At 45.1% G+C, this 24,016-nt stretch overlaps 1 protein-coding gene across 1 annotated transcript; it reads left to right on the forward strand.

The window, feature by feature from the left end:
- Nucleotides 1-114: 114 nt before the first annotated feature.
- ATPAF2 (ATP synthase mitochondrial F1 complex assembly factor 2) lies at nucleotides 115-16,313 on the forward strand. The gene is made up of 8 exons (XM_053568007.1): nucleotides 115-426; nucleotides 7,375-7,419; nucleotides 7,663-7,808; nucleotides 9,277-9,374; nucleotides 11,304-11,384; nucleotides 13,673-13,785; nucleotides 14,205-14,320; nucleotides 15,900-16,313. Exons 1-8 carry the CDS (start codon nucleotides 294-296, stop codon nucleotides 16,035-16,037), a joined length of 870 nt encoding a protein of 289 aa, XP_053423982.1. The 5' UTR covers nucleotides 115-293; the 3' UTR covers nucleotides 16,038-16,313.
- The last annotated feature ends 7,703 nt before the right edge of the window (nucleotides 16,314-24,016 follow it).

The following is a 24,016-nucleotide window of genomic DNA, read 5'->3' on the forward strand; positions in this document are numbered from 1 at the left end:
GCTGCCCTCTGGGACTTGTAGTCTTCTGGCAGAGACACAGCGTGGGAGGGGGCGGGGCGAGGTGCGTTTGTGATGCTGATTGACTAGGGGGGCGGGTGCGCAGGAGGCGCGCGGCGGCGACGGCGCGCTGCTGGAGTCATGAGGAAGATGGCGGCGTCCAGGGGAGGCTGAGGATTATGGGGCGATAGTGACAGGTTTCCGTACAGCCCGAACGTGTGGCTTGGCGGTCCTTTCGCTCTGTATTTCCTGCTCCCAGATTTCGCGCCACGCGTCTTCTCAGACTCTCGTGCGCGATGTGGAGGAGCTGCCTCAAATTGCGGGACCCAGGACGCCGGCTTCTGTACCGGCCCGCAGGTGGCCCTACAGCGTTCGTGGGGCTGGGGCCAACCCTCCCGGCCCTGGCCCGGGCTTACGCCCCCCCGACAGGTGAGGCCAGTGCAAGTGCGCTTTTGGTCGGCGGGCTAGCTGCGTTAAGGTGGGCTTCGGGCTTCGGTTGTGCAGGACGGGATGACTGACGGAGGTTTCAGGCTCATGAGGTTATTCAGGCCAGTGGGGTCCTATTGCAGATGAGAAGCTGAAGCCCAGACAAGGGCAGGGATGACCCTAGGAGACACAGCACAGTAGGAGACAATAATTGATATTTGGCCCGTGCACCTTTTCTCAAAGGCTATGTATGGCTCGCTTCTCTATGATAACGAAAGCAGGTGTCATCCTTGTTTTCAAACAGAGAAGTTTGGGCTCTGGATCAGGGCTTTGCCAAGGTTACAAAGCAGAATCTGAGAGGTTTGTGAAGGGCAGAGGCTAGCCTGTATGACTGCTCTCTGTGTCCCCAGTGCTGGGCACAAGACCCGGCACAGAAAGGGCCTACAACTCAGTTTTCAGTCCTCCATCCCTGTCTATTTCTGCGGGTTTCCTGGCCCTCCCTCATACCAAAACACCTGGTGCTGTAGCCCTCTCTCCTAAATGGAATTTGACACCATGCCTTCTTACTCTGACTCTTATGAGGCCTAGCAGATGGTAGTGGCTCTTTGCTGCTGGCGAGTGGAGTAGGGCAGGAGTGGGGAAACTTTTCATGTTGGAAGGCTGCATTTATTTACCTGTAATCAAATAAGGCCGCATTCAAAAAGCTTCAATTAGATGTACATACAAGTGTACATTATTGTGTAAAAATCTAATTACTATGTGCTGAATAATTTAAAAAACTGGACTGAGCACAGTAGCTCATGCCTGTAATCCTCACACTTTGGGAAGCTGAGACAGGTGGATTGCTTGAGCTCAGGAACTGAGACCAGCCTGAGCAAGAGAGACCCCATCTATACTAAAAATATAAAAAAAAAAATTAGCCAGGCATTGTGGCAGGTGCCTGTAGTCTCACCTACTGGAGAGACTGAGGCAAGAGGTTCACTTGAACTCAGGAGTTTGAGGTTGCCAGTGAGCTAGGCTGATGCCATGGCACTCTAACCTGGGCAACAGTGTGAGACTGTCTCAAAAGAAAATAATTTCAAAAAATGAAAACTGGTTATTAACTTTAAAATTAAACCCTTTTAATGACTGGGTTATGTGTGCTTTTGTTGGAAAGCATTTGAATATTTGGTTGCAGCATGGAGGACTGCAGTTTCAGTTGATCCTCTAGGTGGGTATTAGTCATTTGTGACCTTAAAGGCATCTTGATTTGGGTTAGGTAGCAGAATGTAGATTCACAGCAGTAAGTGATTGAAAAGCCAGAAAGCATTTTTGGTCGTGTTGCTGAAGGCGTGGGTATTCTACTGCATTTTTCCACCTTTCAATTGAATCTTTTAAAGTCATCAAATAATAACTTTAAAATAGTCTATGAGACTTCAGTCAATTCCATCTCCAGTTCTTTAGTTGCCTTAGTGATATCAACTGGATGAGGCTGAAATGCTAATCTGAGTGTGATGTTATGATTCTCAAAGGCAGTGAATCTTTCATTGTATTGTCCAATTAATAGGTCTATTCAGCTGTGTATTCTTCAAATGATTTGCATACATCATCCTGCTCATCAATGACTTTTACTAAGGAAAATAATGGTCTGAAATTTCCTTTTGAAGAAGTGTTTTGAAAAGAGATAGCTTTTTTCGATTTTTTTGTTTGTTTGTTGCCCGTTGGTAGAGTGCTATATCATCATAGCTCACAGCAACCTCCAACTCCTGGGTTTATGCAATTCTCTTGCCTAGGCCTCCCAAGTAGCTGGGATTACAGGCATTCGCCATAAGGCCCAGCTATGTTTAGAGCTGGGGTCTTGCTCTAGCTCAGGCTAGTCTCAAACTCCAGATCTCAGGCAATCCACCTGCCTTGGCCTCCCAGAGTGCTAGGATTACAGGCGTGAGCCACCGCACCCAGCCTGAAAATAGCGTGTTTATACATTTAGTCTGAAGAAATTTTTAAACAGCTTTATTGAGATATTAATTTACTTACTGTACAATTCATTCACTAAAAGTGTAAATATAATATAGTTTTCAGTATACATATTCATAGTTATGCAACCATTACCACAATTTTAGGACATTTTCACTGCCCCCAAAAGAAATCCTTATGCTTTAGCTAGCATCTTCCTTTACTGTGCCCATTCCTCTAGCCCCAGGCAGCCATTCCTTTACTTTCTGCCTTTATAGATTTCTCTACTTTAGAAATAGATAACAGAATGTTGTCTTTTTGGACTGACTTTGTCACTTACCTTTTTTTTTTTTTTTTTTGAGACAGTCTCACTATGTCGCCACTCAGTAGAGTGCTGTGGTGTCATAGCTCACAGCAACCTCAAACTCTTGGGCTTACGCTATTCTCTTGTCTCAGCCTCCTGAGTACCTGGGAGTACAGGCACCCACACAATGCCCAGCTACTTTTTGGTTTTGTCATTGTTATTTAGCAGGCCCGGGCCAGGCTCAAACCCACCAGTGTATGTGGCCGGCTCCCTACTCACTGTGTGCTGAGCCACTTAGCATGTTTTTAAGTTTTATACATGTTGTATCAGTATTCATTGCTATGTTCTTTTTATTGCCAAATGATATCCCATTGCATGGGTGTATGCCACAGTTACTTGTCCATTTCTCCACTTTTGGGTACTTGGGTTGTTGCCACTGTTGGGTTATAAATAATGCTGCTATGAACATTCATAGACAAGTTTTTACATGGACATGTGTTTTCATTTCTTATGGTTATATACCTAAGAGTAGACTTGCCTAGTCAAATGGTAACTCTGTTTAACTTTTTGAGAACTCTTAGTCTGTTTTCCAAGCTGGCTGCACCATTTTATATTTCAGCAGTGTATGAGGATTCCATTTTTTTCCACATCTTGCCAACTTGTTATGGTCTTTTTTTTTTTTTTTTTTGTAGAGACAGAGTTTCACTTTATGGCCCTAGGTAGAGTGCCATGGCATCACACAGCTCACAGCAACCTCCAACTCTTGGGCTTAAGCGATTCTCTTGCCTCAGCCTCCCAAGTAGCTGGGACTACAGGTGCCAGGGCTATTTTTTTGTTGCAGTTCTCCGGGGCCGGGTTTGAACCCGCCACCCTTGGTATATGGGGCCAGCACCTTACCGACTGAGCCACAGGTGCTGCCCTGTTATGGTCTTTTTATTCATTTTATTTTATTTATTATGTATTTATTTTTATTTATTTATTTATTTTGAGACAGAGTCTCACTCTGTCAACCTGGGTGTAGTGCTGATATCATAGCTCACAGCAACCTCAAACTCTTGGGCTTCAGCAATCCTCTTGCCTCAGCCTCCCAAGTAGCTGTGCCCACCACCAAGCCTGGTTAGTTTTTCTGTTTTTAGTAGAGACGGGGTCTGGCTCATGCTCAGATTGGTCTTGAATTCCTGAACTCAAGCAATCCACCCGCCTTGGCCTAGAGTGCTGGTATTCCAGGTGTGATCCACTGTGCCCTGCCTGGTTGGTCTTTTTAATTATAGGCACCCTAAAGGGTGTAAAGTGGTGTCTCACTGTGGTTTTGAATTTCATTTCCCTGGTGTTGAATGATGTCCTAGCATTTTTTTCACATGCTCATTGGTTGCTATTTATAATATCTTTGAAGAAATGTCTATTCATATCCTTTATTTGTATTATTATTATTGAATTGTAAAAGTTCTTTATATACTGAAGAATTTTTGTTAACTGAAAATGGTTGGTTGGAGCTGCCCCAAGATTAGGGATGGAGAGATGCCCCAAGCTAGAATCTCAGCTTTAAGGTATAAAGCCCACCAGATGGCACTCTTTTAAAAGTTAAGGGTGTTGAAACTACTCTGAAACCAGCACTTCCTCTTCTTGGTACACCATGGGAGCTGTAGTTCCTGAGTCTTTGAGGCCCTCCAAAGAGAAGGCCAGCCGGAAGTTGTGATGGTAGAATGATCACTCACTGGTCCATAAACAGTGGGGCAGGAGGATACAAGTAGAAGATAGAGACATAGAAAATTGCTTGTTTGTATGGGTTGAAGCAATCTCACTGGAAAAAGGGACCCAAAGGACATTAATTTCCAATGCAGCATTCTTCACATGAAGAGGTTTTCAAAGTTGCCCTTTGCTTATATAGCGTTTTTTTCTTCTTTTTCTGTTTTTTTAAATACAGTACTTTTTCATGTACTCATTTCTTTACATAGTTTCCAAAATTGTCTCTTGAAAAGTACAGTGTGTGTTTTGCCACAGATGTTCTATAAAGCTGCAGTCCTCAACCCCCTGGCCATGGACTAGTACAGTGGCCTGTTAGGAACTGGCACACAGCACAGTCGGAGCCTGAGCTCTGCCTCCTGTCAAATAAGCAGGAGCATTAGATTCTAGGGATCTGCATTGTGCGCTCTTTGTGAGAAGCTAATAACTGATGATTTGAGGTGGAGATACAATGTGCTAGAATCATGCTGAAAGCATCTCTCCTACCCCAGTTGTGGAAACCGTTCCCAGGTGCCAAAAACGTTGGGGACCACTGTCATAAATGGTTTGAGGTTGCTGTGAGCTGTGACACTACAGCACTCTACCGGAGGTGATATAGTGAGACTCTGTCTCAAAAACAACAACAAAACAAAACGAATCAGTCAGTAAAACTCCAGCCTCTTCTTTAGGTTGCTATTAAAACTGTTACATACCAGTGGGAAGTCAGTGATTGGCCCACCATTTTTTTTTTTAAAATGTATTGTTTCTGCACAAATGAACATACAGAGAGAAAACATGGGTGGGGGTCAGTCCCTGACCCCCCCCCCAATGGTATGCAACTATTTTTTTTTTTGTGGTTTTTGGCCAGGGCTGCGTTTGAACCCGCCACCTCCGGCACATGGGACCGGCGCCCAACTCCTTGAGCCACAGGCGCCGCCCTGCAACTGTTTATTTATTTGTTCATTTGTTTGTTGTTTTGTGAGACAGGGTTTTTCCGTTGGTAGACTGCTATGGCTTCATAGCTCACAGCAACCTCAAACTCTTATGCTCAAGTGATCCACTTGTCTCCACCTCCCGAGTAGCTGAGACTACAGGCACCTGCCACAGCACCCTGCTATTTTTAGAGACGGGGATCTCACTCTTGCTCAGGCTGGTCTCGAACCTGTGAGTTCAGGCAGTCCACCCGCCTCGGCTTCCCAGAGTGCTGGGACCACAGGCATGAGTATGGGACCGTTGAAGGTCCTCAACCCCCTGCTTGGAGGTCGTCCTTCAGGGCAGGATGAGTTTAGGCTTCCCTAATATGTGTGCCAGGCTTCCCATTATTCCCTGTGCCTTCTCCATCACAGAAGTCACTACTGTTTGCCCTGTTAGTGTCTGTCTTCCCACTAGACAGCAGGTAGCTTGAGGGCAGAGATAAGCTTTGGACACATCCCATCCCCTTATCACACGTCCTAGATTGTGATCAGTACTCACTGAAGTTAGTTCTAAGACAAGTTTGCTCCTCCAAGTATCAGCGTGACTCAGGAGAACATTGTCTGAGATGTGCCATCCCTGCGAGTCTCATCTGGGGCAGCTGCTATGTCTTTCTCTGAATGGTTTGCTCTTGTTTTGAGCAGTTTTGGTGGCTCCTTCCTTGTCCATCCATCCCACTCCCTTCTAGTTTTTTTTTTTTATCAGATACAGAGGTAGGCCTGGCCAGCAGAGCTGAAAAGACACTTCTCTCACGGGAAACCTAACTGTCTGGCAGCTTGTAATGGTTCAGCCTGTGCCTGAGTTTGTCCCTCCACCCCAGTTTCCAGGCCTGAGCTGGCAGTGGCTAGAGTGCTCACTGGCATGTCATGCTCTCCACTGGCACTTCCTGCTGAGGTGGGAAGACCCTTCCTCAACTTCCTACCTGACCTGGCTTTTACGTGTACTGCCCAGCCCATGTGTTGGAAAACAAAACAGACATCTAGATACCTCAATCCAGACCAGAGATAGGAAAGAAAACCTCCAGACCCATGTCTAAGCTGCCATTTGAATATACCAGGATAGCATCTAAAGCAGGGAAACAAAAGCACTAGGTTGGTGCTTTTTGTGTCAGTTTTGGTGTTGAATATATGAGAGAGTCAGTGTTATGACTTCAGATGAAGGTTGCATCTCGCACCATAGTAAGACAGCATCATCTTGGTGGCCATATCTGATCACTGTAAAAAAAAAAAAAAAAATTAAAACTCTGGCGATGCCTGTGGCTCAGTGGGTAGGGCACCGGCCCCATATACTGAGAGTGGCGGGTTTGAACCTGGTCCCGGCCAAACTACAACAAAAAATAGCCGGGCATTGTGGCGGGCACCTGTAGTGCCAGCTACTTGGAAGGCTGAGGCAAGAGAATCGCTTAAATCCAGGAGTTGGAGGTTGCTGTGAGCTGTGACGCCACGGCACTCTACCATGGGCAATAACGTGTCTGTCTTTAAAAAATAAAAAAAATTAAAGTCCATGAAGACAAGGACTTTTGTCTGTTTTACTCATTGACAGTGCCTGGCACAAAGTACACACACTTTTCTGGGCCAATTTAAGCCTTTGTGCATGCACATATACACTGGATTTCCACTCACCCCTTCTTAATGCATCAATATCTTTCCTGAAATGGGTCTCTGGTTTTGTCCCATTCAGGCTTTAGCTCCAGGCTCAGTGTGCTGGCATGGGGGCTGTTCTGGTGGGATGTGGCAGGAAGGGCTGGGAAGTCTGTCAATTCAGGCCACACAGTTTGCAGTTCTGTGCTGCTCTTGATCAGACTTGTCCCTGGGCTAGAGGACCAGTGGAGGCATGACCAGCATGTCCTGTTAATCAGAGGCCATTGATTATACCATGTAGAGCAGGGTAGACCTTGAGTGGGGATACGAAAATCAAGCCAGCCAGTCAGCTTTAGAAGTAATGATACAAGCTGGTCCTGTCGCTTCCTGAGCTGTCTCGACGCTATTTTAAACTGCCTTTTTGAAAAATCTTTCTTACAGAAAGGAAGAGGTTTTATCAGAATGTCAGCATCACACAGGGTGAAGGTGAGTGTCTGAAATTTTGACTGTCTCTCTTTTTTATTTTTTTTTTCCGTGAATGGTTGGAAAGGTTTTTTATCTTCAGCTGGTTCAGTAGTGAGACTATCCTTCTCACTTTTGTCAGATATATTAAGGGATATAAGGGATTCAGAGTTGTCTTTGTCTGCACCAATTCAAGTGGCTAAATATAGAAATGGTCACTTGATTCCACTTAACAATCAATGAGAGTTTTTTGTTTGATCTTTCAAGGTGGCTTTGAGATAAACCTGGACCACAGGAAGCTGAAAACTCCCCAAGCCAAGCTCTTTACCGTTCCCAGTGAGGCCCTGGCCATCGCAGTGGCCACTGAGTGGGACTCCCAGCAGGATACCATCAAGTACTACACCATGCACCTGGTAACAAGTCCACAGTGCAGACCTACACTGTGAAGGTCTCACTAATCCTGAGACCTGCTGGGGGCTTCCCATGGGACTCCTCTCCAAATCCTGATGAGGCCCTGGAGGCTGGGCCTGTCAGTGTTCCAGGCAGACTTACCACTTAGCCACTGAACGTGCCAAACTCTTGCCCTGCTGGCCTGGCCACCTCCATTGGAACGCTATCTGAATGGCTGATTTCATGACAGATGTCACCTTTGCTGACTGCCCAGCTTTCTTATTTTCTATTATACCAGCTGGTTATTTGTTTATCAGCACTTAGACAATTTGTTATTATCTATTTTTGCACATTTATGGTCTCTCTCTTCCATTGCCTAGTAAGGAACAGAAGGGCAGCACCATGTGGATTTTACTCTCCAGTGTTGGGACAGTCCTAGCAGGAAGTGTGGTCGGCACTTAGTAAATACTGGCCGAATGTAGGAACCACTGGAGGCAGATGGGTGAGTGAGAAAGACTCCCCATGTGGCCAGCCCCTCATCCCCGAGAGGGGGCTCTCAAGGGCCTAGGGCTGATTTGGGGTGGGGAGCCAGACCCCTGAGTTCCAGCCTCCGTGGGTTTTAGGCTCTAACCTTGGGCTACTTGCTGCCTCTTTCTCAGCCCTGTGTCCCTCGTCCAGGAAAGATAGTTGATGACAGTGTCTGCCCCATGGAGGTGTGATCAGGATTAGGTGAGATGCTGCCTGGAAAGCCCTTGACATGGCTCCTGGCACAGAGCGGGCACTCAGTCAGTGTAGGAGTTGGCTGCTGGCATCCTGGTCTTTGCTGTGCTCAACCTTTGGAAACCAGCTGGGCTACCTGTCAGCATTACAGCCTGCTGAGGTGCCAGCCTGCTCCTTGATGATCCAATGAAATCAGGGTAATTGGGACTATACCCTAAGCAATCTATTACTAATAAGGTGAATCTGCAAAAATAATCTGTCCCAGATTACATGGTTTGTTTCCTTGTTTTCTGAGGCATAAAGGGAGCAGCTGGTAAAGCTTTTTGGTCAGATTGACTTCTACTACTGATACGTGTCTTATTTACTGTGTTTGACAATGTATTTAACTAACTGTCTGGGCCTCAGTTTCCAGATCTCAGATGGATATAATCATAGTACTTACTACAAAGGATTGGGTATGAGGATTGAATTAAATACTCCAGCCTGGTATAAAGAGCATGTGACCTTGGGGGAGTTCACTAATTCTAAGGCTGCTGTGAGGCTCCCCTGGGTCCTGTGAACACTCACACAAAGCGTTTAGCATGGAGCCTGGCTAGAGCGTTTTCTCAAGAGCTGAGCTGCTGCTCTTGGTGGTGTGAAGTCACCTTGGGCCGAGAGCTTAGGTGTCTATTTCTCACCTTGTGGCTGTGTGTCAGATGCAGTGTCCTCAGGAAAGCAGGGTTTTGCCTGAGCCCAGCAGGTGGTGACAGGCACTTTCTGCCTTTGATTCAGACCACACTGTGCAACACATCCTTGGACAACCCAACCCAGAGAAACAAGGATCAGCTGATCTGGGCGGCTATGAAGTTTCTGGACACAGATACCATCTGGTAATTGACATTAAGATAGGCATTCCCTTCTGGGGACAAGACATGATTGCAAGAGGGACTTTACCTAACAAATGCAATCAGTGTAACCTGGCTTATTGTACCCTCAATGAATCCCCAACAGTAAAAAAAAAAAAAGAAAAAAAAAAAGATAGGCATTCCCCTCAGATCTTGTAAGTTCCTGGGACTATTTTGTCTCATATGGCCAGGTGGTTATCAGTGGAAGAAGAGGCAGACCCTTTCTGTTACACACAGGGAGGGTGGCCTACTTGACATGGCCACTTGGCTGCTCTGCTGATGGCTGGGGGAGGACTCCGCCCCCCCCACCCCAGCAGTGTTGGTGTGTGGGCATTCCCCTTCTCCAGCTGGCAGCTGCCCCTTGGGCTGGGGTGGGCTGAGGAATGTGTATGGAGCTCTTGCAGGCACCAGGACCACAGAGGTCACTTGCTAACCCTTAGTGGGGCCTGTGAGCCTAGATTTCTGCCCCCTTACAAGTTCTCATGTAGCCGTCCTGTCATAACAGATGTTATTTAGGAGCTGGTGTCCTCTAGCTCAGAAGTTTCCTCTTGTTCTGTGTTTTTTTGGTTAAGTGGCCAGTGATACTGAAGGAAAGTTGAACAGTCCTGAGCCTTCTGGCCTGAGTGCTCCAGGATCCTGAGTCATCTCACCATGACACAGGAAATCAGTGCTGATGGAAGGGGGTGGCCCATAGTTAATGAGAAATCTCACTCCATTTGTTAGGGCTCATTTGATTGCAGGAAACAGAAACCCATTCAACCTAGCTCAGGCAAAAAAGGGTTTCTTGAAAAGTATACGGGATCCTGACTCTAATCCTCCCTGGGGAAGAGGAAATGGGGGAAGAAGGTCCGTCTGCCCATCCCAGCAGCACAGCTTTTCCTACACCCTCGTGACTTCTCTTCCCCCTCTGCTTACATGAAACTGGCTTTCCACAGAGCCCATTTGCCTGAGACCTTGCAGCTCAGCTCTTCTCAACTGACTCATTTCTTTTTTATTTTTAATTTATTTATTTTTATTGTTAAATCATAGCTGTGTACCTTAGTGCAATCAAGGGGTACAATGTGTGGGATTCATATACAATCTGAAATATTCTCATCAAACTGTTCAATGTAGCCTTCATGGCATTTTCTTAGTTACTGTATGTAGGCATTTGTATTCTGCCTTTAGTAAGTTTCACCTGTACCCATTCTAAGATGCACCCGAGATGTGGCCCCACCCATTACCCTCCCTCCACCAAAACCTCCCGCCTCCCTTCCCCTTCCTTGGCCCTTTCCCCATAGTCTTGTGCTATAGTTGGGTTATAGCCTTCTCAACTGACTCATTTCTATAGCTCTCAGCCAAAACAAGTGGCATGGCCTGGCCTCTTAGCTTGAACCCCTCAGGTCAGGCATCCATGCCAGCAGCTGTATCTGTAGCCAGGAAAGTGGGTATAAGCAGGAAATTTGGCCTGTGGCCAGGGATGTTGTCTCTGGGAGTGGTGCAGTGTGCATGTTCAGCGTCCGAGGATCACGTGGGTGTGGCTCTGGGGTTACAGCTAATAGACCAAATCTGTGTTAGGCAGTATCACAGTGCTGCAAGCTTGGGCCTGTCAGATATGTAGGGGTACTTAGGTTATGGGCTCTCAAACTCAAGCTTACATTAATACAGATTACTGGGCTCCACCCACAGAGGTCCTGATCGCTACAGTAATGGGAAGCAGCCTGAGAATGTGCATTTCTAAGAAGTCCCTAGGTGATGCTGACTCTACTGGCACAGGCCCACACTTTGAGAACAACTGCTTTAGCGGAAAAGGCTTGGGGGTGCGGATGATGGTGGTGAAGTTTTTGCTGTTGCCCTTTATGTTTTTCCTTTTCTATCCCTGAATAAAGGAATTGTACTTTTTTATTAATGAAGGTGATTTTTACAATGAATTAGCTACAGGGTGGAAGAGCCAGAGACATTAGTGGAACTTCAAAAGAATGAGTGGGATCCGATCATAGAATGGGCTGAGAAAAGGTAAGAGGTGAGGCCTGCAGAATGGTGACTGGGTCCCAGCATGGGGCAGGGCATTGGGGTCGGGGGGCCAAATTCTATACCAAAGGCTTAGCTAGCTGGCTTTCTGATTTCAGCTCCTCTGGGATTCCACTCCCCTCACATGTTCAGGGATTGGGTCACTTTGGAAAACATGTCCCTCAAGTTCCTTTCAGCTGCTGAGCACTGAGCACCTGGTATTGTGATGCACTCTGAATAGAGGCAGCTCTGTGTCCTCAGGGAAGCCCCAGAGTCACCATGCTACCTTCATCCAGGGGGTCAGGGCAGCAGTGTTGGTTTGAGTCCCAGCTCTGCCGTTAGCTGCGTGACTCTTTTAATGAGCAGATCTCTCTTGAGCTTCAGTTCCTATTGGGTAAGTGGGGCTAATAATCCCTACCTCTCAGGGTGTTGGCAGGAGTAGATGAAAAATGCATGTAAAGTGCTTAGCACAGATTTTGGCAGTTATTTTTATCTTCATCACAATTGCTGTACAGTTAAATAAAATCACAAAACCGTGCGTGATACGTATGCACATGGAGGAAAGTCTGGATGGCCTCCTGCAGAACTGCAGGGGACACCTGTGGATGTGCAGTTTCTGGGAATGACAGTGCCCAGTATTTTTCCTTAATAGGAAGACTGTTGAGTGCAAAATTGTATAGACTGTTGATATGGTGGCAAAGTAAATTCGATTTCATTTCGTCCCAAGGGAAATTTGGAAGGGCCAGCATTCATGGCACTCACTGCCTTGACTACAGTATTTCATAAGCTTACAACATATATTTCTTGGTACAGTAGTTTTCACAGAAGTGCTGTTGTCAATCTGGTCCACTCATTTGCCACATATTGCCTAAGTGCTTGCAATGTGCCAGGCATCCTTGGAATTTAAAGGAAACGTCAAAGCCAGTTCTCTAAAGTAGCAGTCCCCAACATTTTTGGCACCAGAGACCAGTTTCATGGAAGACAGTTTTTCCACTGACAGGGGAGGGGAAAGTAGGCGGAGCTCAGGTGGGGATGGGAGTGAATGCAGGTGAAACTGCTTAGCTAGATTGTCTGCCTGTTGCTCCCCTGCTGTACGGCCTGGCTCCTAAGTTTCATGGAAGACAATTTTTCCACGGGCAACCCAGGAGTGGGGGTAGGTCTCCTGCCTGGCTCTTAATAGGCCACAGCCTGGGGGCTGGGGCCTACAGCTCTAAAGGATCAGATAATACCATGTGAGAACTACATACCACGTCATTTTGGAATCTAATGAAATTAAACAATTTAAGTGCCTGTAGATCTTTGCTGTCGTACAGAATCATGTTTTTCTGGCAGTTAAGATACCCCATCCTTAATAGTTTACAGAAAACCTAGCCATTTCCTACCATCAGTTTTGTATTATTAGAAATTTCACCAAGACAAGAGCTTTCTTTTTTTTTTTTTTGAGTCAGAGTCTCACTATGTTGCCCTTAGTAGAGTGCATGGCGTCACAGCTCACAGCAACCTCAAACTCTTAAGTGATCTCTTGCCTCAGCCTCTCAAGTAGCTGGGACTACAAGCACCCTCTACAATGCCCAGCTGCTTTTTTTTTTTTGTAATTATCGTTGTTCAGCAGGACCTGGCCGGGTTCAAACCTACCCTGGTACATGTGGCTGGCGCCCTAACCACTGAGCTATGGCTCAGAGCCTCCCACCAAGAATATTTTTAAGACAGTAGAAAAATCAGTGCTATATGGAAGAAAATTACAAAAATTGTTTTTACTGTGTTGTGTTTTTCCTGTGTTTTATATAGTTATTATTCTTGAAAATATATTTTCTCTTGAAACCAGCTCATGATCCATAGATCACAGACCAAAGACAATGCCTTGTGCATGAGTCTTGATAAATGTAAAAAAACAACTACATGATACAGGATGTATACAGACAACTTTTTAAGGAAGACAGTATTCAAAAGAAATGTTTCATGGTCTTAAATGTGAAAAACTTTAGAAAGCACGTGGCCCAAATTTCTACTGAATTAGCATTTCAGGAAGCTGTAAGTGACAAAGGCCTCCTCCTCTGACCTGTCAACCATGCCTTCATACAAGGGAGTTGCTTAGCAAACCTTTGGGTTTGCTCTTGGGAGACAGAAAACCAGGTCAGGAGGCTGCTGACCTCAGTAGCAGTTGCTGCCAGAGCCCTCTAGACTAGCTTCTTGGCCACATGCCCTGAAGGGGCACACGCATCCTCTTTGCTTCAGGTCAAAGCTGTGCTGTTCTCAAGCCACGGCACAACAGAGACACACCCCTTCCCTTTCAGATATGGTGTGGTAATCGGCTCCTCCACTAGCATAATGGGACCTAGCATCCCTGCCAAGACTCGAGAGGTGTTTGTCAGCCATCTGGCATCTTACAACATGTGGGCCCTACAAGGTCTGTAAGAAGTTTCCTGGAGTGTGGGGAGCGCTTTAGAGGGGCTGAGAGTGTGGAGTCTGGCTGGCTCTGATGCTTCACACTGCACTTCAGGCCCACACCCTTCTAGCTGAAAGTTGGGTGTCACCTCTCCAGCATAAGAGTCAAGTTCGGGTCTTAATCTGCCTGGCTTCAGTCACATGCCCATCTGTGAGCCAGTAGTGATTGGGGGTGGGGGTGGGGGATTGCTGTGATTGGCAGGTTCAGGTCACATGTCCACCAAGTAAGCTCAGAGAGTGGGCCAGATGCCAGAGGGCCCTGGGATGTCCTCCCCCTCCCGGCCCTTTCCACAAGTTACTCTGCTTAGGCTGCGGGACTCACAGGGATAGGCTGCAGCAGCTTCCCTGTTTGGGGTCCTAACTTAGCTCATGTCCCCACAGGGATCGAGTTTATGGTGACCCAGCTCAAGTCCATGGTGCTGACCTTGGGCCTGATTGACCGGCACTTGACAGTGGAGCAGGCTGTGCTGCTGTCACGTCTAGAGGAGGAGTACCAGGTAAGAAGTGGCATCTCAGGTCCTGCCTTACCCCTTCCTGATTCAGGCCAACTAGCTAACCCAGCCGAGATATTTTTGTATGCACTTGACTTTTATTACTTTTGTGTAATACAGAAACCAAATCTAAGGACCAGTAAAAGTATTGTCAAGTAATACTAAAAAATTAGTAAGTGCTGCCTCTGTGTCTCAGCGGTGTGCTTGAGACTCTTCACACTGCCTCACTTCCCTCTCAGCAGCTCAGTCAGATGGGGGCTGAGGGATAGGAGGAAACAGACACAAAGTTGAACCTCCATAAAATGTTCCAGCCTGGGTTTGGAAAAAAGGTCTGGATGACTCTAGGGACAATACCCTCAGTCCCTGCTCAGAATATGGAGGTTAGTGGACAGATACAGACTGGGCTTGATACCCCCTGCAGAATAGGCCCTGTTGAGATGACTGCCCCTGTTTGTGCTCTTAAGTTGGCTAAGTCTTCAGATCCTCTCATTTTATCTGGCTGACAGAGGAGCCAGCTACAGGGGTAGCTGCTGCCTGTACAAAGCTTTGATTTAGGGGGCTCAGAATTAAGGCTTTGTTTGCTACACTATCATTTATATTTTTTAACTTTTGGCAGTCTTTGTAGTCTTGTTGCTGTTGTTCCTCCAACCTCAGGAGGTTAATTGCTATTATGAGTTGACTCTTAGTATGAGAAAAACTTGTTTGTAATGTCAGTATTTCCCAAGTCCATGTAGTCTTCTGCTCAGAAAATGCCAGGGCAAAGCTGTTTGTGTGCCACAGAGGTGGCTAGCTATCTTCATATTACACAGGAAGGGCTGGGGGGGCCATAGAATGAGGAGTGACTTAGATTATGTGTGAGATGGTATAAAATGAAAGTATAAAGTGCTCTTCAGATGATATATTATGCTGCCCAGAAATGCAGATATCGTGTGAGGCATGGCTGCTGCTGAACTCCTGGACCAGCTGCATTGAGGCTTCCAGGGCTCCTGACCAGGGAGGAGCCAGCAGGGGTGGGCGGAGCTATGCTACCTTGGGATGGCCACACTGTGTCTGGGGCTCCTCCCTCTTGGTTTTAGAGCCCAGGAGAGAGAATCTGCAGCCTGTCTTGAGACTGCAGCTCCTCCCACCCCTCCCAGGTAGAACTAAAACCACTTCATGGCCTTCCCAGATTTATCTATCCCACCCCCAGCAGCACAGGGGCTCTTGCAGCCCAGCATGGTGAGGCCGGTTAGAGACTGCCTCATGCTGGCCTCCCTATAGGATAAAAGATGGGAGAAGTGATAGCACATAGGTCATGCTTCCACAGAGGGGTCCCATGGATGGTTTTGGTGCCAGCCTGCCCAGCAGTGGGCAGCCTCTGACCCTGGGCCTGGACTACATTTCTCCCAGACCATCCCTGTCCCAAGAGCACAAGCACCTGCTCTGGCTACCTAGATGTTCTTACCTGTTGCCTCTCCTCCATGCACGTCCCACATGTCTTGGCAAGATCTGAGGCTACTTCTCTCCGTCCAGCTACTGGGTTGGAGATGGCTTTGGCCAGTAGGCATTGCCCGCCCACCAGCAGCTTGTCTTGTCCTCCCCTCAGATCCAGAAGTGGGGCAACATTGAGTGGGCCCATGACTACGAGCTGCAGGAGCTGAGAGCCCGAACCGCCGCCGGCACCCTCTTTGTGCATCTCTGCTCTGAGAGCACTACGGTCAAGCACAAGCTTCTGCAGGAGTGAGGCCTAGGCAGCACCTGCCTGCAGGACAGAGGCTTTACCCCCATAGTGCCTCCTACCTGGGGGGCGGGCCTGTGAGGCTCCTCACTGTGGGGCTCTTCTGACCTACAGAGCTCTCTGGCATTTGGGGCTCAGGCTCACTCAGCATCACCCTGCCCAGAGGTCAACCTGATTCTAAGCCAGGTGCCCTGGCCTGGCCAGCAGTGAGTGAAGGTGATGAGTTGTACAAGTGACTTTCTCTTGACCCTGATTTTATTAAATATTTCTCCACCCTGAAAATGTGTCAAGCCCTGTTTTCACGAGTGCCTTTGTATTTCCCCATTCTTATTCTCTCCGGGATGCACCAAGGTTAAACATCATATCTCCATGGCACATTTTGATATCTGCTGCATGTGGTTGGGAACCTCACACAGGGGCAGCAGTCATGTCACCCACAGATAACTCTATTGTGTCCTTGAGCCCTCAGCCAGTTTTTCTTTCTTTCTTTTTTGCTAGTTTTTAATCAAATAATCATGAAAGTGAATCCTTTTTAGTCTAAGCTGGTTGTTTCTTATTTTGTTCCTACTGTTCTAGAAAAAGTGATTTACTCTTGAAAATAGAAAATATAGTTATTTCTGGGTTAAAAGTCCAGACAGGCTTGGCAGTCACCTAACTGCATGTGTCCACTCTCCTTCCATATGGGAATGCTGAGAGTCCTTCCAACACAGCCACCTTGACAGTCCTAAGGGACAGGCACTGCTTCCTGGTGTCAGACCAGTAACAGGGCAAGAAGGAGAGTGTAGCTCTCAGGGAGAAAGGCTCCCTGAGTCCTGTGTCCATGCACATCTGAGTAACAATGCAGCCTCAGCCTGTTCATGGGGCTCTGACCACATGCCAGGTGCCTCTATGCTTCCTATATACTATCTCCATGAACTTTTTGATGTCACTCTGAGGAGGTACTGTCACCGATGAAGGCCAGGCTGCAGAGATGACATGGAGCTGGGATGCTCAGCCTGCACTCTTCACTTCTGGAGGGTCCTCAAGTCCCTTCGGCTAAGCTTTGAGCGAAGGGAGATGTGGCCTCTGCCTTGGTGGGCAGGCCCAGATGTCAGCACTGTGGTGCAAGCCACAGCCTGTCTTGTTTCCCTGCTCCTCTCAAGGAGGGCCAGTCTCCCCTCCCTGGCAGTTGCCACCTACTCTGATATGGCACCTCAGAAGAAATGATGCTGGCACACGTCTGAATTCATGCCATAGCCAAGAGCCTAGTTGACTGCCAGCTTCCTTGGGAGTTGCTCTTGTAGACAGGCCAAGGACCTGCTGTTCATCTCAGTCTTTCTCCTCTTCATACAGGAACATGAATTTAAAAAAAGAATGGGGGGGGAGGCAGAGCAAGATGGCGGCCGAGTAACAGCTTCCTTGTATCTGGGCACCGTGAGTCTGGGGAGATAGGACTCCAGGCATCTCTGGCTGGTGGGATCTGCCTATCATCACCCCTGTGAGGATACAGGGAGTCAGCGAGAGACTTCTGGACCCCAAGAGGAGGACTAAAACAGTGGAAAAACGGCAAGTGGTCGCGTGTGTTCAATCCGTCTAAACCCGCCCACAACTGTAAGTTCAGTAGCAGCGAGACTGCAAACCGGAAAGGCCTTACCTGTGAACTGTTTTGGTGTCTTTAGACTTGGCACTCAGTGGAACTGCCTTGGGGAGAGCCTGAGCAGGAGTGCGGAGAACTTTGGCCGTTGTCTAGGGCTCCAGTCTGAGCCGCTGAGCCAGACGGAGCTAATAGTGTTTGGCTGTGGGTCACAGGGAGCCATTGTGAGCCATCTGCCCCGGCAAGCTCTGCCCTCAGGGTTGCAGAGCTAGAATCAGGTGGGAGCTGGTAACCCAGCGACCAAGTAGCCTAAGGGTGGGGTCTGAGCCACCTGGCAGCCCTAACCCTCAGGGGCAGAGTGAGACCGTTTTGGCACACTGGGTAAGTGGATAGCCACTTCAGCAGTGATTCCAGCGACAAGCACTTTCCTGGGAAAGCTTCTGCTCAGCAACTTTACAAGTTCAAAGTGCCTTTTAAGTGGGCTGAAGAGAGATTTAGGGTGTCTACCTGCTGGGGTTTGAGAAATCAGCAGCCTCCAGTCATATCAGAACTGTGATTAACATCTCATACCCCAGAAGACCACGTGTTGCCCAGACAATATTCAATAACATATACATACTGCTTTGTTTTTGGTTGTGTTTTTGTTTGTTTTTTTTTGGTTTGGTTGTTTTTTTTTTGTTTGTTTATTTTGATGTTGTTGATGTTTTGTTTTTCAATTTCAACCTTTTCCATACAGATCCTTTTTCTTTCTCAATTTTTCTAGTTTAATTATAATTTCCCATTGCTGCCTTTTTCAATAACTAGCACTTCATTTTTGCTAGTGTTTCTACTGCTATTATTTGGTTTTTCACCCAATTTTATCCCATAAAGTTTTTTGTTTGCTTGTTTTGGTTTGATTTATAGCATTTTTGTCTTTCCTCTCTACTTGGTGGAGGTGGGGTACTGTGTCTGATCAGGTTAGCAAAGAGCTGCTGACCTAAAGGGAACCACCCAACTGGGCACTCCCAGAAGGTGGGTTTTTTTAAGGTTGTGTCAAAGTACCCCACTGTATACCTCTATTGCTCTGTCTCCCTCTTTCTGTGCCTCTCTTCTTTTTGTCAATATTCCTTTTACCCACCCCCTCTCCTTTCTCTATTTTTTTTTTTTTCTTATCACTCGGTCCTCCTTTCTTTCATCCCTTTTTTGCTCTTCAACCTTCTCACCCTTCTGGTCCTGTAACCCTTAGTCCACAGCACGAGAACTTAAAGAGCAAGAGGAAGTGAAAGGAAAATTAGGGCAAGGAAACAGATAAAAGAAATCACTCATGAGGAAGAATCATCAGAAAACTCCAGGCAACATGAAGAACCAGTCCAGAACAACCCCACCAAGGGAACATGAGGTAGCTACTGCAGAGGATTCCACCTATAAAGAAATGTTAGGAATGACAGAAAGGGAATTTAGAATACACATGTTGAAAACAATGAAAGAAATGATGGAAACAATGAAGGAAACTGCTAATAAAGTGGAAAATAACCAAAAGGAAATCCAAAAACAGAATCAAATAAGAGATGAATGATATGAAGAATATAAAAAGGATATAGCAGAGCTGAAGGAACTGAAACAGTCAATTAGGGAACTTAAAGATGCAATAGAAAGTATCAGCAACAGGTTAGACCATGCAGAAGAAAGAATTTCAGAGGTAGAAGACAAAGTTCTTGAGATAACTCAGATAGTAAAAGAGGCAGAAAAGAAGAGAGAGAAAGCAGAACGTTCACTGACAGAATTATGGGACTTTATGAAGCGTTCCAACATACGAGTTATAGGAATTCCAGAAGGGGAAGAAGAATGCCCCAGAGGAATGGAAGCCATACTAGAGAATATTATAAAAGAAAATTTCCCAAATATCACCAAAGATTCTGACACACTGCTTTCAGAGGGCTATCGGACCCCAGGTCGCCTCAACTCTAACCGAGCTTCTCCAAGACACATTGTGATGAACTTGTCCAAAGTCAAGACAAAAGAAAAGATTCTGCAAGCTGCCACGAGTAAGCGCCAGTTGACCTACAGGGGCAAATCCATCAAAGTGACTGCAGACTTCTCTAATGAAACTTTCCAAGCAAGAAGACAATGGTCATCTACATTTAATCTACTTAAACAGAACAATTTCCAGCCCAGAATTCTATACCCTTCTAAGCTAAGCTTAAAAATTGACGGAGAAATCAAATCATTTACGGATATACAAACATTGAGGAAATTCGCCACAACAAGACCAGCTCTACAGGAAATACTTCAACCTGTTCTGCACACTGATCACCACAATGGATCAGCAGCAAAGTAAGAACTCAGAAATTAAAGGACAGAACCTAACCTCCACACTGATGCAAAAGATAAAACTAAGCAATGGACTCTCACAAAATAAGACAAATAGAATACTACCACGCTTATCAATTATCTCAATAAATGTTAATGGCTTGAATTTCCCACTGAAGAGACATAGATTGGCTGACTGGATTAAAAAAAACAAGCCATCCATTTGCTGTCTGCAAGAAACACACCTGGCTTCAAAAGACAAAGCTCCAAGTCAAGGGTTGGAAGACAATTTTTCAGGCAAATGGAATTCAGAAGAAAAGAGGAGTTGCAATCTTATTTTCAGATACATGTGGATTTAAAGCAACTAAAGTCAAAAAAGACAAAGATGGTCACTTTATATTGGTCAAGGGAAAAATACAACAAGAGATATTTCAATTCTAAATATCTATGCACCCAATTTAAATGCTCCCAGATTCTTGAAACAGACCTTACTCAGTCTGAGCAATATGATATCTGATAATACCATAATAATAGGGGACTTTAACACTTACAGAGCTGGACAGATTCTCTAAACAGAAATTAAAGATATAAGAGATTTAAATGAGACCCTAGAACAACTGTGCTTGATAGACGCATGTAGAACACTCCACCCCAAAGATAAAGAAATTCTTCTCATCACCCCATGGAACATTCTCCAAAATTGATCATATCCTAGGACACAAAACAAATATCAACAGAATCAAAAGAATTGAAATTTTACCTTGTATCTTCTCAGACCATAAGGCACTAAAGGTGGAACTCAACTCTAACAAAAACGCTTGACCCCACCCAAAGGCATGGAAATTAAACAATCTTCTGTTGAATAACAGATGGGTGCAGGAAGAAATAAAACAGGAAATCATTAACTTCCTTGAGCATAACAACAATGAAGACACAAGCTACCAAAACCTGTGGGATACTGCAAAAGCAGTTTTGAGAGGAAAATTCATTGGTTTAGATGCCTACATTCGAAAAACAGAAAGAGAGTGCATCAACAATCTCACAAGAGATCTTATGGAATTGGAAAAAGAAGAACAATCTAAGCCTAAACTCAGTAGAAGAAAAGAAATATCCAAAATCAAATCAGAGATCAATGAAATTGAAAACAAAAGAATCATTCAGAAAATTAATGAAACAAGGAGTTGTTTTTTTGAAAAAATTAATAAAATAGATAAACCATTGGCCAGGCTAACAAGGAATAGAAAAGTAAAATCTCTAGTAACCTCAATCAGAAATGATAAAGGGGAAATAACAACTGATCCCACAGAGATACAAGAGATCATCTCTGAATACTACCAGAAACTCTATGCCCAGAAATTTGACAATGTGAAGGAAATGGATCAATATTTGGAATCACACCCTCTCCCTAGACTCAGCCAGGAAGAAATAGAGCTCCTGAACAGACCAATTTCAAGCACTGTGATCAAAGAAACAATAAAAAATCTTCCAACCAAAAAATGCCCTGGTCCAGATGGCTTCACTCCAGAATTCTATCAAACCTTCAAGGAAGAGCTTATTCCTGTACTGCAGAAATTATTCCAAAAAATTGAGGAAGAAGGAATCTTCCCCAACACAGTCTATGAAGCAAACATCAACCTGATAGCAAAACCAGGAAAAGACCCAAACAAAAAGGAGAATTTCAGACCAATTGCACTCATGAATATAGATGCAAAAATTCTCAACAAAATCCTAGCCAGTAGATTACAGCTTATCATCAAAAAAGTCATTCATCGTGATCAAGTAGGCTTCATCCCAGGGATGCAAGGCTGGTTTAACATACGCAAGTCTATAAACGTTATCCACCATATTAACAGAGGCAAAAATAAAGATCACATGATCCTCTCAATAGATGCAGAAAAAGCATTTGATAAAATCCAGCATCCTTTTCTAATTAGAACACTGAAGCATATAGGCATAGGTGGCACATTTCTAAAACTGATTGAAGCTATCTATGACAAACCCACAGCAAATATTTTACTGAATGGAGTAAAACTGAAAGCTTTTCCTCTTAGAACTGGAACCAGACAAGGTTGTCCTCTGTCACCTTTACTATTCAACATAGTGCTAGAATTTCTAGCCAATACAATTAGGCAAGACAAGGAAATAAAGGGAATCCAAATGGGAGCAGAGGAGGTCAAACTCTCCCTCTTTGCTGACGACATGATCTTATACTTAGAGAACCCCAAAGACTCAACCACAAGACTCCTAGAAGTCATCAAAAAATACAGTAATGTTTCAGGATATAAAATCAATGTCCACAAGTCAGTAGCCTTTGTATACACCAATAACAGTCAAGATGAGAAGCTAATTAAGGACACAACTCCCTTCACCATAGTTTCAAAGAAAATGAAATACCTAGGAATATACCTAGTGAAGGAGGTGAAGGACCTCTATAAAGAAAACTATGAAATCCTCAGAAAGGAAATAGCAGAGGATATTAACAAATGGAAGAACATACCATGCTCATGGATGGGAAGAATCAACATTGTTAAAATGTCTGTACTTCCCAAAGCAATCTACCTATTCAATGCCATTCCTATCAAAATACCAACATCGTACTTTCAAGATTTGGAAAAAATGATTCTGCATTTTGTATGGAACCAGAAAAAACCCCGTATAACTAAGGCAGTTGTTAGTAATAAAAATAAAGCTGGGGGCATCAGCATACCAGATTTTAGTCTGTACTACAAAGCCATCGTGGTCAAGACAGCATGGTACTGGCACAAAAACAGAGACATAGACACTTGGAATCGAATTGAAAACCAAGAAATGAAACTAACATCTTACAACCACCTAATCTTCGATAAACCAAACAAGAACATACCTTGGGGGAAAGACTCCCTATTCAATAAATGGTGTTGGGAGAACTGGTGTCTACATGTAAAAGACTGAAACTGGACCCACACCTTTCCCCACTCACAAAAATTGATTCAAGATGGATAAAGGACTTAAATTTAAGGCATGAAACAATAAAAATCCTCAAAGAAAGCATAGGAAAACATTGGAAGATATTGGCCTGGGGAAAGACTTCATGAAGAAGACTGCCATGGTAATTGCAACAACAAGAAAAATAAACAAATGGGACTTCATTAAACTGAAAAGCTTCTGTACAGCTAAGGAGACAATAACCAAAGCAAAGAGACAACCTACACAATGGGAAAGGATATTTGCATATTTTCAATCAGACAAAAGCTTGATAACTAGGATCTATAGAGAACTCAAATTAATCCACATGAAAAAAGCCAACAATCCCTTATATCAATGGGCAAGAGACATGAATAGAACTTTCTCTAAAGACGACAGACGAATGGCTAACAAACACATGAAAAAATGTTCATCATCTCTGTATATTAGAGAAATGCAAATCAAAACAACCCTGAGATATCATCTAACCCCAGTGAGAATGGCCCACATCACAAAATCTCAAAACTGCAGATGCTGGCGTGGATGTGGAGAGAAGGGAACACTTTTACACTGCTGGTGGGACTGCAAAGTAGTACAACCTTTCTGGAAGGAAGTATGGAGAAACCTCAAAGCACTCAAGCTAGACCTCCCATTTGATCCTGCAATCCCATTACTGGGCATCTACCCAGAAGGAAAAAAATCCTTTTATCATAAGGACACTTGTACTAGACTGTTTATTGCAGCTCAATTTACAATCACCAAAATGTGGAAACAGCCTAAATGCCCACCAACCCAGGAATGGATTAACAAGCTGTGGTATATGTATACCATGGAATACTATTCAGCCATTAAAAAAAAAAGGAGACTTTACATCCTTCGTATTAACCTGGATGGAAGTGGAAGACATTATTCTTAGTAAAGCATCACAAGAATGGAGAAGCATGCATCCTATGTACTCAATTTTGATATGAAGACAATGACAATTAAGGTTATGGGGGGGGAAGCAGAAAGAGGGACAGAGGGAGGGGGGCGGGGCCTTGGTGTGTGTCACACTTTATGGGGGCAAGACATGATTGCAAGAGGGACTTTATCTAACAATTGCAATCAGTGTGACCTGGTTTATTGTACCCTCAATGAATCCCCAACAATAAAAAAGAAATAAAAAAGAATAGGGGAAAGG

Source organism: Nycticebus coucang, chromosome 18 (assembly GCF_027406575.1).
Source record: "Nycticebus coucang isolate mNycCou1 chromosome 18, mNycCou1.pri, whole genome shotgun sequence".
NCBI lineage: Eukaryota > Metazoa > Chordata > Mammalia > Primates > Lorisidae > Nycticebus > Nycticebus coucang.